The sequence below is a fragment of the Acinonyx jubatus genome, chromosome B2, assembly GCF_027475565.1.
Source record: "Acinonyx jubatus isolate Ajub_Pintada_27869175 chromosome B2, VMU_Ajub_asm_v1.0, whole genome shotgun sequence".
NCBI lineage: Eukaryota > Metazoa > Chordata > Mammalia > Carnivora > Felidae > Acinonyx > Acinonyx jubatus.
The window spans coordinates 14804212-14819440 of NC_069385.1; the positions used below are offsets into that span (position 1 = coordinate 14804212).

The following is a 15229-nucleotide window of genomic DNA, read 5'->3' on the forward strand; positions in this document are numbered from 1 at the left end:
ATTTTTATAACCAAATTAAAAATTGTATGTATTTAGATATATATAAAAGTAAACAGTTGCATTCTATTTCTATCCAGTGTCTATAATCTATGTCTTTTTTAAATCTTTTTTTTTTTTTAATGCTCATTTATTTTTGAGAGAGGGCGACAGAATATAAGAAGGGAAGAGACAGAGAGAGAGAGGGTCACAGAATCCGAAGCAGGTTCCAGGCGCTGAGCTTTCAGCCCAGAGCCTGATGCGGGGCTTGAACTCACAAACTGTGAGATCACGACCTGAGCTGAAATAGGACGCTTAACCGACTGAGGCACCCATGTGTCCCTATAATCTGTGTCTTAAGAGATCTTTTCTTTGCCTCTGAGATTATACAATCATAAAGTTCTGGGAATGTGTTTGGAGTGATAATTATTTTTCTTTGTCTCAGTTTTAGTAAGCAGATCTCTCTGCAGAACAGCTTCCCTCTCTTGAAGTTAATGGACTTGTTTAGGTGGTTTATTACAAGTGACCCCATCCATCAGAGGAGGGTGAAACTTAACGGGCAAAAGGTTTGCCACTGCCTTCATTGAAAAAGATTCCTGGAAGGAAGGCAGCATCACTTAGTAGAAAGAGCCAAGAGTATCTGAAGTGTCATATAGATATTCGTATCATAGATCTGATGTAACAAATTACAAAGCCTTGATTAGCTTTTATGCTTAAAATGCAGGTAATAATACCTAGTTGAGAGCTTATTGTGAAGACTACATTAGATATTCTATAATGTACTTAGCACACAGTGGCACATAATACGTACTCTATAACTAGTTATTATTATTATTATTATTATTACTGATAATAGAGCCATGATGATTATACCACCAAACCCTGTTCTAGTGGGCTCTCATCCTATTGGATAAAGATTGTCTCTCACTTTGAGTCAGGTTGCCATGTCTCACATTCTCAAATCACTATACATTGCCACCAAAGAATCCTTCCACAATTAAAATAACATTTGATATTTTAGTAATAATAATATATAATAATATCTTTGTTAACATATGTTACTCTCTGACCTCCTAAATCTTCGAAAGGAAGAAGTGTGTCCTTATTCCATTTTGCCAAAACAAAACAAAACCCTTGGTCTTAATATTTGTATCTAGATTCCCAAAACCAGTATGCAAATAAGCAGTTTGAAATACTTTTCCAAAGCAGTCGAGGATGTCAAAATGCAAATAGTGTGGCGGCTTCAAGTCAAAAAGTGACTGTTGGCCTTTGACTGGGCTAATTTCCATGCATCTATCAACTGTAGAAACCACTATGATGCCAGGTTACGAAGCAGAGGTGGAAAGCCCTGGGTCACCATGGCTTCTCATCCGGTGACTGTGTGACACCTACATGTCCTCCCACACCCACCAGGCTGTTGCCTTTTGTGGTTAGGGTCTGGGGTCCCTCGTTTTGTTAATGAAAGGTCGACTGACAGCTTGTGAACCTTAGGAATTCAAATGTGCCTTTTGGGATACACAAATGGTATGTAATATGCTGCAGCTCTTTCAGTAAAGTATAATGTGCATGGGTGTTAAATTTATTTAGTCAAATTAAAACCTAATATGTAGATTAATTTTGTGATTGTTCTCTCAGTAAACCAAAGGCCTGTGAGTTGGATGGACAAAGCAGGCACTAGAGAAATAACAACTTTGATGCCCTTTCATTTTCTTAATGGTAATAGCACAGGCATGAAATATATAAAAAAATCTCGAAAAGCTCAATGTGACATTTAAATGCCTTATATAAAAAGCACTGACTTCGGTGATTGCTTCAAATTGAGCTCTTCTGAAAAGAAACACTTCTCTGTACTTTTGATTTTACTTATAGCTGACTAAAAGCCTAAAAGCTATATAATGTTGTTCTTATTGTTTTGTAATGGTTCCTCTCTTTCCTTCTTTTTCTCACTGTTTTAAATACTATTGTTGTGGGTTTCCTTTCCCTGTAGGAACTGTCAGCTTGTCAAGAGAGCTGTAAGAAAACCATGACGCAGATTGAGAAAGGCAGTCAAAATGTTCAAAAGTTTGTGACCTTGAGCAGTGTGTTAAAGCATTTTGATCAGACGAAGCTGCACAGACAGATTGCAGATGCCCACGGTGCTTTCCAGGTAAGCTCTCTCCGTGCTATAGAGACACGAGCCAGGGAAAAATACAAGGAATGAGGACATCTAACCATCACGTGTCATGCTTCCACTCTTGCTAAATGTCTTGCCTACTGAGGTTTGGAACCAATCATTTTACTTGTTTTCTTAATATTCATCAATGTTAAAAAGGAGTTGATTACTCTCATAATGAAATGTATTCCTTCCAAGTGTTTTTTTATTTTTAAAGAAACAATACTCTTTAACAAAATGATGCTTTCAGTAATCCGGAAGCAGCATCACATTATGATTATTTTTTAAATCAAGAATATGGTGAAGAAAATTGGAGACTGGAAGAAACATGTGGAAACCAATAGTCGCTTGATGAAGAAATTTGAAGAGTCTCGAGCAGAGTTGGAGAAGGTGCTACGGATCGCTCAGGAGGGCCTGGAGGAAAAGGGGAACCCAGAAGACCTCCTGAAGAAACATACAGTGAGTTTATCCTTCATGGGGCACTTGAGCTGAGGACACGGACAAGTGGTCTTGGGTGAAAAGTAAAAAGTGTGCTCCGATCTAATACTGAGTGTTTGAGGAGAACAGGGAAGAAGAGGTGAGTTAGGGAGGCAGAAACATTTTAGGTTATGAGATCTAAAGAAAAGGGCAGCAGCAAAAAGAACTTCAAGGGCAACTGATGAGCAGCATTATAATTAGCCATTCCTAAGTCCCTGAGGGAGTAGAGAGTTATAGGATATAGAATTCAGGCTCTCCAAATGACTATTCATTGTTAGGTGAGAAATTTTTACGTAACCAACATAACTCTTTTTAAGAGATAATTTTAGGTGGATGGCTAAGTCTCTGTGCTCATTTCATGAATCCTCCATATTGTAGTATGAACACCACGTGCCTTGAAGTTTGGTAGCTGATCCACAGCTTGTCCTATCGTGAAGCCATCTTCCTGTTAATCATACTCATTTAAATCATTTCAGTATTAAAAATGTTAGTGATCAACGCCAAGTGGAGATGATGGCCCCTCTGAGAACATGTACTTTGAGTTATTTTCCCTGAAATTCCAGTGGATATTTGTATGAACCACACTACCGCATGATGACTGCAATATATTTGTGACGCAGCTGACTGTGATGTCGGTGACCAGCCAGCATCTCCTTCAGTTTAGACGCGTGGTGCCGTGTGGCACTTTCTGGTTTGAACCACTGTTGTTTCAAAATATCTCCGCGGACATACTCCTGAGTCTGTGTGAGACTTGGTCATGTGTCGATGTGCACACGTGTTGTATTTATCTGCATGGTGTGCAATATATTTATGCATGCACTGGGTGCTTAAGCAATGGGCACTTATTTTCTCACAGTTTGGGTTTGGTGAGGACTCTCTTCCTGGCTTGTAGATGGTCATTCTCACTTTCTTCTCGTAAGATGGAGATAAATAGGGAGCAAGATCTTTGATGTCTCTTCTTATAAGGGCACTAATTCCATCATGAGGGACCCACCCTCATGACCTCATCTCATCACCCCATAGGCCTCATCTCCAAATTTCATTACACTGGGGGTTAGGGATTCAACATAGGAATTTGGCAGATGTCGGTGGGCACAGTTCTGTCCGTAGCCTGTGGGGTCGTGTGTATTCGCCTGGATGTGGATGGAAATGGCTCATAATGAACCAGCAGGGCCTGAAACACATTGAAGCTAGGGTATGAGGAATTGCAAGGCTAAACACTAGTTTCAGTTCTGCTTCTGACTTTACCAGAGAGGAATGAAAACTCTATTATAGGGAATCAAGGTTTTTGGCCCCTTGGCCTTCCAGAATATTCTACCAAATTTGAAAACTGCAAAGATATTTCTTTCTAAAAAATGAAAAGTACTAGTTGAATTTCAGATGTGGTGGCTTCTGACTCATAACTATAGATAATTATAGTTCATTCCTTAAAAAAAAAAAATCATAGTTGCCAGCAAGGTTTAAAGAGGGCACTGGCTGGCTAACGGGCTCGTTTTGAGTTGAGGCGTGACTGCCTGACTGTATGGTGTGTAGATGCTGCCTTTTATTCTGTCTGACACTCGTAACCACCTCCCCCTCCACGCCAGGAATTTTTCAGTCAGCTGGATCAGAGAGTGCTCAATGCTTTCCTGAAAGCTTGCGACGAGCTCACTGACATCCTCCCTGAGCAGGAACAGCAGGGCCTGCAGGAAGCTGTTAGAAAGCTCCATAAACAGTGGAAGGTGAGTCAGGACATAATGGACGCACGGACATAAGTACGTATCATGCATGATGGGACAGAGCATGAGGGGATTAAGGTTCGATTGTAAGAGAAATGTAGAAAGTCATGGAAGGTCACCATAGTTACTTCTCCCACTGAAAAAACTGAACTTCAATAAAGCATGATAAAGTATGAGAGAATTTTGTTTTTCTCATTTTTTTAGTAGTATCAATTTTATCATATTACTTAAGAGCACTCTTTTTCTTTTCCTGCGTAGGTTTGGGGATAGGAATGACAAGGGCATTTAACTTATTCAGCAACATCAGTAAACCCACTTAAATAAATTATGGTAGAGATACTATAATAACATTTTGCTGTTTTCAAGGATTTTACCATCTGGTTTAGATTGCTATGACCTCAGAAATGTAAATATGAACATTTATTAGTTAAGGACTCAGCAATGAACATAGCATGATCCATTTCCCCAAAGAGCTTCAAGTCCAGTGGGGAAGATAATTAGTTGCAGATAATGAAAGTACAATATATAATAAGTCCCCAAAAGTGTAAGTAATACATATGAAAGCTTTTGTAGAGAGAAGTGGGCCTACTTGGGGAGAGGAAAGGAGTGAATCAGGTAACTAGTTTTGAGCTCGGATTTTAAAGAAGAAGCAGGGGTCTGGGGTACATGGGAGGGAGGAGTAACAGGAACTGGAAGAGAGAGAGAGCAGGAGAGAAAGCACAGAAGTTGGGGATGTAGGGATCCACTTGGCGTGTCTAACCTGAGTGCCCCACACTGGACTCATCACATGGAAGTCGATTTCAGAATCGAAGGCTGTCTTCCCCAGCCTGGAGAAAACCTACTGTAGCAACAGGTTGACCAGTGCTATCACGAGGTCATAGGGAGTGGCGAACTTCATATGTGTTATATGAAGAAGTCACAGGGTCTGAAAGATAGGCAACCAAAACACTTTCCATCAGGCTTTGTGAATCTCTGGATTTTTTTGTTTTCTCCATCTCAGTAACATAGGCTATAAAATCAGCTCTATGCATAGGAAAAACTCAGTTAAGGACATAATGTTTTACTTGCTAAATTTGAAAATTAAAAAATCCTTAAACCCAAGTTTTCTAATATGTCTTTAAAACTTAAAATATCATAAATGTATTATAGAATAGAGATTCTAAATGAAAGCTGTATTTATTTTCTACACACAGACATTCACAACATTAAGCTCTCTAGGATATAATCTGGTCCAGTCTTTCCATAGCCCCAGATCATCTTTCTCATCAATTATCTTAGTATTTTATTTTAAAAGTAACCTTTTAAATACCATAGGATAGGGGTACCTGGGCGGCTCAGTCAGTTAAGTGTCCGACTTCACTTCAGGTCATGATCTCAAGGTCCGTGGGTTCAAGCCCCACGTCAGGCTCTGTGCTAACAGCTCGGAGCCTGGAGCCTGCTTCGGATTCTGTGTCCCCCTCTCTCTGTGCCCCTCCCCTGCTTGTGCTCTGTCTCTCAAAAATAAATAAACATTAAAAAAATTTATAAATACCATAGGATACAAGTTAGCTAAAACTAATAATTGTAAGCCTGAAGGTAATCATATAGCTTATTCTTATGTCAGAAAGAACATAAAACATTTCATGTCGCTTGCGTGCTGGATGCCCTGTTTACTTGAGGAATGCTCTAAGGAAAGAGACATGGCAGGTAGTCACAGGTGTGGGCTGTTTCACCCTGGCATTTTTACTAATAAAAGTTTTCTTATCTTCGCCTTTTGTGTAGTGAGTGTAATATAGGTTCTTCCTATCTCACAGGGTCATTGACAGAATTAAAAAAGACATATGCTGGGGGGACTCAGGGCATGATGATTTAAATTTAGATTCAAATCTAGCTTTTCTACTTACCCCTGAGCCTCAGTGGTCTGACCTATAAAATAGGAATATTAATATTGTGTGAGGCTGTTGTAAAAATTAAATAGAATGATCCCTGTGAAACATGTGCCCCCAGGCAGAAGGTATTCATTACGGTCCCAACCCTTACTTGGAAGTGTACAAAGCACAATGGCCAGGTGCAGACAATAGTGATTAAATCACATTGGACCCCAAGGGAATATTTTATGGTTTTTGCCACTTCAGTTGAAAATGTGTGTAATCAGAAATGGTATCATATTTTAAAAATATTCCTATGGGATGTAGGACCTTCAAGGAGAAGCCCCATATCATTTGCTTCATCTGAAGATTGATGTGGAGAAGAATAGATTCCTAGCTTCTGTAGAAGAATGCAGAACTGAGCTGGATCGAGAGACCACGCTGGTGCCCCAGGAAGGCAGTGAAAAGATTATTAAGGAGCACAGGGTATGTCTCACACACCCCACGCGCGGGCACGCCAAGTCACATTGTCACCTAAAGGATACAGCCGGTACTTTGGTTTGGGTCTGAAAACACGAAATAGCTTAATTACTTGATACAAGTAGACTAAATGGGAATCTTCTATGAAACTAGGAAAGTACTGTGTGTATCCTCACAGGGATTATATAAATGTTTATTGCTCATTAGATTTTCTTCAGTGACAAAGGTCCTCATCATCTTTGTGAGAAAAGGTTACAGCTTATTGAAGAACTGTGTCTGAAACTCCCCGTCCGGGACCCAGTAAGGAACACACCTGAAACCTGTCACGTGACTCTGAAAGAGCTCAGAGCTGCCATTGACGCCACCTACAAGAAGCTCGTGGAAGACCGGGACAAGTGGAAGGACTACGCTAGAAGGTAGTTGTGGAACTCTTTCTGGAGGCGGATCTGACCTGTCCTAATACTGTTAATTCCGAGATCAGTGCAAAACAAGTAATGGTGCATGTTTTGTCTTCAGCAATAAAGAAAATCAAATCGTGCGATCTTGCCCAGGCTCTTATGTAAAAATGCTTCATTTAATAAAAATGGGCGTCAGTGAGAAACAGAGTGAAGCACTTTATTTGTGAGTGACCCAGATGTTATCTCTTTGAAGCGAATTTGCAGTTCCTTGCTCCCCGGTTCCCTCATGGTACTAGAGGGGGGCCTCTGCCTCTGGGTTTCTGTCTCCATCTGCTGGAGACAGAAGAGGCCAGACCTCAGGTGCTTCCTTCCTCCACGTGCTCAGGCCCTGGGACACATTGTTTTCCTTAGCTGAACTCCATCTACTCTGCCTTCTCTTTCCTCCTATGTGAAAAGTGCCCAGAGGCACCCCTGCCCCGAGCTTCATGGTAAAGGAACAGCTCCTAGAAAATTTGTTACTTGACTTGCTAAACTTCATTAAACTTCCATGAATAAAGTCAAAAGAGAAATGTATTTTAACCACTGGGATATTTTCTCCCTTTAATAAGAAGATACTTGTGTTATTTCAGAATTTCTGAGTTCTCATCTTGGATATCTGCAAAGGAGACACAATTGAAAGGGTTTAAGAACGAGCCCATCGATACCGCCAACCATGGAGAGATTAAACATGCCGTAGAGGTTAGTTCTGGGCCATATTTTGTGACTGGAAAATTTTCACTAATAAGAAAATTAATGGTAGACAAATGATATATTTTTTTTCTTTCTGTAAAAAAATTAAGTTCTCGAAAACTGTCTTAAAAAGAAGTCTCCTCATGTTACTGTAGAGAAGTATGGAGGATTTTCTATTGAATTGCTGTTAGCTTTGAGACTTAGTCATACTCAGGGGTACCTCTAATACATCTTTAGCTAATGGGAAATCTTGAGAGGAAAATTGCATGCGTGGGCACATAACACAGCAGAGATTTAAGAATTGTCGCGGAAAAACAAGAACACTATAGGTTTTTATACATTTTCAGCCATTCAAAAGGCAGCTCACAGAATGAGGGAATTGGGCAAGGTCTCTAAGCATCATTTCTCATGTCACATTCAGTCTGGATCGGATCAGCTCTGTGAGTGTGGGTACAGCCTGATAAACGGAGCCAGCGGACAGAACCTCAAGCCTGAACCCAGTTCGCATCCTGTGAATGACCACAGCAACCTCCTCCTCCTTAGCATGGCCTATTCTGTCTTATAGGCACATGCCATTGTGAAAATCCTTATCTTTCAGCATTTTGAGCTCATGCAAGTCACACAGTAGCTGTTAATGAGAACGTGTTTCCTTTCTATTCCTATCTTCTGAGGTCCACGTTTTTCTAGTAAATTTATAATCCCTGTAAATGCTAGAGATCCTCAATAATGTCATGCTCTACCTATAGGAGGATATCTATATGTGTCATTGGTTGCTATTATATAGTACCAAAAAAAAAAATTCACATCTTAGAATGAAGAGATCACTTGATTGTGGATGGAACTAGTCATTTTCTGTTTGTGTGAATGTGCCCTGGAAGGTCCTCTGTAGCAGCACCTTGGGTTTCCTCATGCACCCGGAGCATGTGTAGGAGGGAGAGGCTTCCCAGATCATCCCTCCCACAGTTCCCAGACCTTACAAGGGCCGAGGCCCCGGAATATTTCTGGCTTTGTCCTGGCCAGTAAGCCCTCCCTTCCTGGATTAGAGCTGTGCTCCTATTTGCACATCCTACTATCTGGAGAACTGACTTCAATAAAGTCACAAAAATGAGGCATAAGATCTAAGTCAGTTAAGTTAAAATCAATTTTTAGGGCATCCATAATAATATTCAACAACTAAACTCTTCAAACAAAAAGAAATCAGCTCATTAAAAAAAGGGCTCTTTCAACCTTTTTTTTTCTTTTTCTAAAAATATCATATTCCTTCCAGCTAACAGAAAATAAGATAATATATAATTTCCAATTTTGGTATCACATATTTTTCTATAGTACTTTCAGAGGCATTTTTATTTGTGATCAAAGGAATATCTATAGATATATGACCATCTAGTTATGAACTAAGCATCTAGTTAGCTTTTTGTTATGAGAGGTTTGATTTTACATATCAGGTTTTGACATTGGGAAAGTTTTTTGTTTTTTGTTTTCCTAGCACTTAGGGACTTTCCTTAAAGATGTAAACGAAAAGTGAAATCAGCAGGCACTCTACTGATGAACAAATGCCTGGTTCTCCTACCTCCACCGTATGAACTTTCTTAGGCTGAGTCCTTTCTTGATTCACAATGTATTTTGCTCATCAAAACTGTTCTTTCATTCCAGGAGATCAGAAATGGTGTTACCACAAAGGGCGAGACTCTCAACTGGCTGAAATCCAGACTTAAAATTTTAATTGAAGTTTCTTCTGAGAATGAAGCCCAAAAGCAAGGAGATGAGTTGGCAAAATTATCTAGTTCTTTCAAGGCTCTCATAGCTTTGTTGTCAGAGGTATACCATTTACTCATACTCTAAATAGACAGTTCTGGGTGAGAAATCTGGAAGGCTCTTTTACTTTGGGTTGTGGTTTAAGAAGTAATTATATAAAGTATAGTTGAAACACAGTAGTAAAGATACTTATTCATATGAAGATTAGTGGGGAAGATGTTTGAATTACGGTTGGTGTCATTCTTGAATATGTTAATTCAGAATAATAACCTGTATCTAAAGTATAAAGCTTATCAGATCCACACTTTTTACTCTTACTAAAAGCGTTGGTTCATGGTCAGTTGAAGCTATATTATAGAGGTTAGGTACACAGGCTTGGGAGTTCAACAAACCCAAGGTTAGAATTTAACTCTGATAGTCTGCTTCCTATGTAATCTTGACCTTGTCATTTAACATTTCTGGGCCTTGATTTTCTTTCTTATAAAACCTACTAGTGCCGGGGCGCATGGGTGGCTCAGTCGGTTAAGCGTCTGACTTCAGCTCAGGTCACTATCTCGCGGTCTGTGAGTTCGAGCCCCGCGTTGGGCTCTGGGCTGATGGCTCAGAGCCTGGAGCCTACTTCCGATTCTGTGTCTCCCTCTCTCTCTGCCCCTGCCCCATTCATGCTCTGTCTCTCTCTGTCTCAAAAATAAATAAAACGTTTAAAAAAAAATTAAAAAATAAAAATAAAACCTACTAGTGCCTATACTATACTATAGCACCTATACTCAGTGCCTGACGGTAAATGCTTAATAACCGATAGTTGATAATAATAAAATATTCCATTTTAACAGACCAGTAAAATCTATTTTATGCAAGACCTACTCATTTGAAATAACTTTTTTTTTTAATGTTTATTTGAGAGAGAGCGACAGAGAGACAGAGAATGAATGGAGGAGGGGCACAGAGAGGGGGAGACACAGAATTTGAAGCAGGCTCCAGGCTCTGAGCTATCAGCACAGAGGCTGATGCAGGTCTCAGATTCACAGACTGCAAGATCATGACCTGAGCTGAAGTCAATGCTCAATGCTCAACCGACTGAGCCACCCAGGCGTCCCAAGAGCTACTCATTTTAAACTTCTTATTAATTCAGTGTTTATATTCCTCTGTGGATTAAAATACACAAACCTATCTCCTTCATTTCTGGTAGGGCCCTTTCTACCCTCAGCAAGAACATTTTCACTGACCAGATTGCCATGCAAGTCTAATGAGTTTGTGCACGCGAAGATAATGTAAGAATGGAAAGTTGAATAGACTGTTACTATTATTTCTTAAAGTCATTTATAAACTTGCATGGAAAAATGATCATCTGGATGGCTTAAAGTTCCCTGATTCTAAAGATTTGGAATTCTCTGTAGATGTCCTTAATCTAACAGTTTGATCAACTAACCTTTTATATTTTCAATGCATGTAGATCTGTTTGAGACTCTAGCAGTGAATTTTCGTAAGCTCAAAATACTCTGAACTGCATGTGATTTTAGTTTTATGTGGAAATTTTGATATTATGTGTCAGTTTTCTTAAGAATTTTTGACTAATTGAAAAGAGTGATAGCATTAGTCAAATTTTGGAACATGAGTTATTTCAATCCTTGTGATAACCATCTTTCATGATAATAGTCTAGTTGGTGCCACTGCCATACTTTAAGTAAAATTCTGACATCATTCTTCTCTATTCTTTCTTTGATAAAGAAACTGGTAAGGGCAAAAATAATGGTTATAGTTTTAAAAAATAAATATATGTGCCAGTGATCTTTGATCCAAGACCTAACAAATAGTTTTAGTTACATTGATAGATGAGTTTATATTTTGTTCCACCCCCCCACACACACATAAAACACTTTGGCAGCCTTTAAAATTAGAAATTATCAGTCTCCCTAACACTTTACCAAACCCATTTATTTACTGTATCCTCTAAGTACTCTCATGACATTGCCCATGGGACTTGTAGCAAAAATCGATCTCTAACAAATAGACACATTAATTCTTTGCACACTCATCTACCTTAAACTTCTGCATAGTTTATATTCATACCTTTATATGTTACTTCATCACTAGTAAAAGCAAAGAAAGAATAATGGAAAACATTCATGTTGTTCATGTAAAGATTTATATTAAAAGATGGATTTGACACATTCAGTGCATCCTGTGATTATCAATCCATTTAGCATTTAAATTATTGTTGAACACGAAGTGTTTGCGATTGTCCAATGTAAGGCAAAAAAGGCTGTGGGTAGATTGACAATATGTAATGGTGAATCACTTCTTTCCACAAGAGCTGTGATTTACTGAGATCTGAAGTTTGTGGTTTTCATGGGTCTTATTGCTTTGTTTGAAAAATAGCACACTCAGGTTACCTGGGCCAAACTCAGAGCAGAAGCAGGTCAAAGAAAAAGATAAATTAGAGAAAGAGAAACCGAAAGCTTCTGTGGAACATAAATGGTACACACGTGAAAATCTTAGTGAAGCTGGAGAACGACTGGCTTGGAAAAGAAAAGATGCTGGTGACACTGAACTAGAGGAAGCAGAAATTAGACAGAAGAGAAAGCTTAAAATTTAGGAAAAAATTCACTACATAGCCACAAAATTAGAAATTATGTTATGGTTATGTAAAAATACTGGAATTGCATTTTCAATAAATATTCTTTTAATACCCCCCCCCAAACTTTTTCTCTAATTACTTTGAATAGGGTGGGTTCAACTTTCTTATAATGCACTTTTATAACTTATAATTGGATTTCAGTCATGGGATTGTAATTAAAGGGATCCAGGAGATAATAGATACAATATACCCACTTTTGTTACCCTGCCTCAATTGCTAGGTTGAGTGGGCACAGAGCCCACCTCAAATGAGGCTTGCAATTCACATAAATGTCAGTTTACTAATAACTAAATAAACCTCAAAAGTATATGAAAGAATAAAAGTTAGAGATCTGTGTATATATTTTAAGTTCTTGAGATAGACTTTACATGTATTCTTAAAATCTTTAAGATTACATGAGCATCATATGAGTTACAATTTTTCATGAAAATCTAGGTTGAAAAGATGTTAAGCAACTTTGGGGACTGTGTCCAGTACAAAGAAATAGTCAAAAGTTCCCTTGGAGAGTTGATTTCTGACTCTAAAGAAGTCCAGGAGCAAGCTGAGAAGATCTTGGACACTGAAAATCTGTTTGAAGCACAGCAATTACTTCTTCATCACCAGGTAGGACGCGCTTTATCCAAGGCACTTATGTGAAGTTCATTAGTCACTGACAGAGCCAGAGAGATCAAGGGAAATGTACGTCCACAGGATGAGGGCAAAGGGAAGGGGGTGCAGGAAGGAATCCACTTGAATGGTTAAAAAAAACAAAACAAAACAAAAACTTTGTACCTCTGTTCTCTGTTCAGTATTAGCCATTTCAGAAGAGCCTGCAAGATAAATTCCTAGCCCAAGTGATTGAATGATATCAAAAAGTTCAAGGAATATTATAGAGAGAAAGTTGGTTGAGTGAGTTATGAAAACCTTCATAAAACTTGCTCACTTGTCCTTTTCGTAACAGAGAAGGAAAGCATAGAGATAAAGTGCTTCATATTTAAGATCACTATTCTTTGCCATAAGGTTAAAATCCTGCTCTTCAATTTACAACTTTGAATACATCTCAGTTTGGAAAATTATAAAGCACGTGAAGTACCAGACTTTTCAGAATAGTATCCTCTTATGAAGGATTAGAACTGGAAGTAAAGAAATTCTGGTACATGTATTGATAATAAACAATTTGAGCCAACTTACTTGCCAAACTCAATATAAGTAGAAGAATGATTCAAATCAAATATTTTAATAACAAAATTCTGGCTAACTTAACGTATAGCAAAATGTTAGCTAATTTTATATATGATAATATATAAACATGGAAGTTGCATTAAGAGTGTATGCATTAAGAGTGTGTTTGTGTGTGTACATATATATATATATATATATATATATAAATATATATATGAGTACATGTAAAACTGCAGTCTCTAGGCTTTATAGATTTATTTAATAATTATAAAAAGGCTGTGAGCACAAGAAAACATAATGCTTGGTATTACACTAGTCTCAATCATTGTAAAAGTTGTGTTTGAGTGTCAGTTTAAGTCAGAGAAATGTGAGATTACAGATATTTACATTAATATTTTAAAACTGTTCACATTTCTTGGATCACATGCTTGGATATATGCCTTTGTTTACTTTGTGAAAATTCATAAGCTATGGATTTGAGGTTTGTACATTATACTTCAATAAAAAGTTTATTTTAAAACATAGCTTTCCCAAAATATCTCGGCAGGTTTATCAATCTGAATATACCCCGAGTTAAATCTCTTAATATCAGCATTTTTACAGCATGAATGACTTAAAAAAATTAGAGTTGAGACTTTGTGATTTGGGGCAAAAAATAATTCTTTAAGGAGAATCGGGTCAAATGAATAGTTTCACCAAATTCCTTCCGGAGGAAAGGGCCCGCCTTCTACACAAAATGTGAAATGTTCAAATTTGTCCGCAGTTAAAACACCCAAGACCAAATTAATTGTATTGTTTGTCATTAAGAACACAAAATACTTACAAATAATGTCCATTTTGATCAACATAGAGTCCCCATTGCCATTTTAACTGTTCAAGTTCACTTTTGAAATACAGTTTGGCCCCACACTGCCGAGAGGTTTTACCTTTCTGTACCTCTGCTAGAGTGCTGATGTTTCTGTCCCTGCTTAGCCGCTCAGAGAGTAACATTTATCCCCATCTGTTGAACAAATGCTTCCAGCAAAAGACAAAGAGGATTTCTGCGAAGAAGAGAGACGTGCAGCAGCAGATAGCACAGGCTCAGCAGGGAGAAGGTGGGATGCCCGGCCAAGTCCGGGACGAGCTGCGGAAGCTGGAGAGCACCCTGCACAGCATGGAGCACAGCAGAGAGAAGCAGGAACGCCGCATCCAGGTAGGAGGCCGGAAGTCTAGGGCGGTGTTAACTTCCGGGTCACAGGTGATGTCTCCTTCTAGTGGGAGCGAACGTTTGTTCCCGCCTCTGATGTTCCAGGGCCGTGTTAAGTTTTTAACATGAGTTACCTCTCTTAATCGTCACATTAACCTTATTAGATGGGTATTAGAATTAGCACATTTTGCCCACATGGAAGTTTAAAAAGAAAGGGATTGAGGACTTTCACAAAAGTCACAGAGTCGCGATCAGTAACAAAGCCAGAATTTTAATCCATACTTGTCCGAATCCAGGAATTAACACTGGATCGTTTCACTTTTCTGTGCAGTCCAGCAGCCATATGTTTATGCTTTGTTGTGATCTTGACACTTTTAAAAAGTTTCTAAAGAGTTGCTATCTGCTCATTCACTACCCCACTCCCCTCTCTTCTCTTTCTCCCTATTATTTTTCTTTTTTTGAAAGAGACTGGGAGGCTCTCTTTTCCTTTATCCCTTATCTACATTTTGAGCAATATCCTTAGATTCATAGGACTTTACAGCTGGTAGAAAACTCAGGGTGCTAGTCTACACATCCGATTTTTGTAGGTGAATTGAAACTCAGGGTGAAATTCTCATAGGAGACATTAAGATCATCTTTGTTGAGCATAACCGCATGAAATATGAAGAGAATTAACTGGAAGTTGACAGCCTAACAAATGAATGGAAATGTG

At 38.6% G+C, this 15229-nt stretch overlaps 1 protein-coding gene across 18 annotated transcripts in view; it reads left to right on the plus strand.

The window, feature by feature from the left end:
- SYNE1 (spectrin repeat containing nuclear envelope protein 1) overlaps positions 1-15229 on the plus strand; it is a 474716-nt gene that overhangs the window by 172476 nt on the left and 287011 nt on the right. For all 18 annotated transcript variants that reach the window (XR_008298258.1, XM_053222078.1, XM_053222079.1 and 15 more), the window contains 9 exons: positions 1964-2122; positions 2423-2587; positions 4192-4326; positions 6498-6656; positions 6858-7066; positions 7678-7786; positions 9431-9595; positions 12606-12773; positions 14353-14523. Coding sequence is in view for 17 of the 18 variants with exons in the window: in XM_053222078.1 (XP_053078053.1) it covers positions 1964-2122; positions 2423-2587; positions 4192-4326; positions 6498-6656; positions 6858-7066; positions 7678-7786; positions 9431-9595; positions 12606-12773; positions 14353-14523 (1440 nt within the window). In the remaining variant the exon portion in view is untranslated. The remainder of the gene's footprint in view (positions 1-1963; positions 2123-2422; positions 2588-4191; positions 4327-6497; positions 6657-6857; positions 7067-7677; positions 7787-9430; positions 9596-12605; positions 12774-14352; positions 14524-15229) is intronic.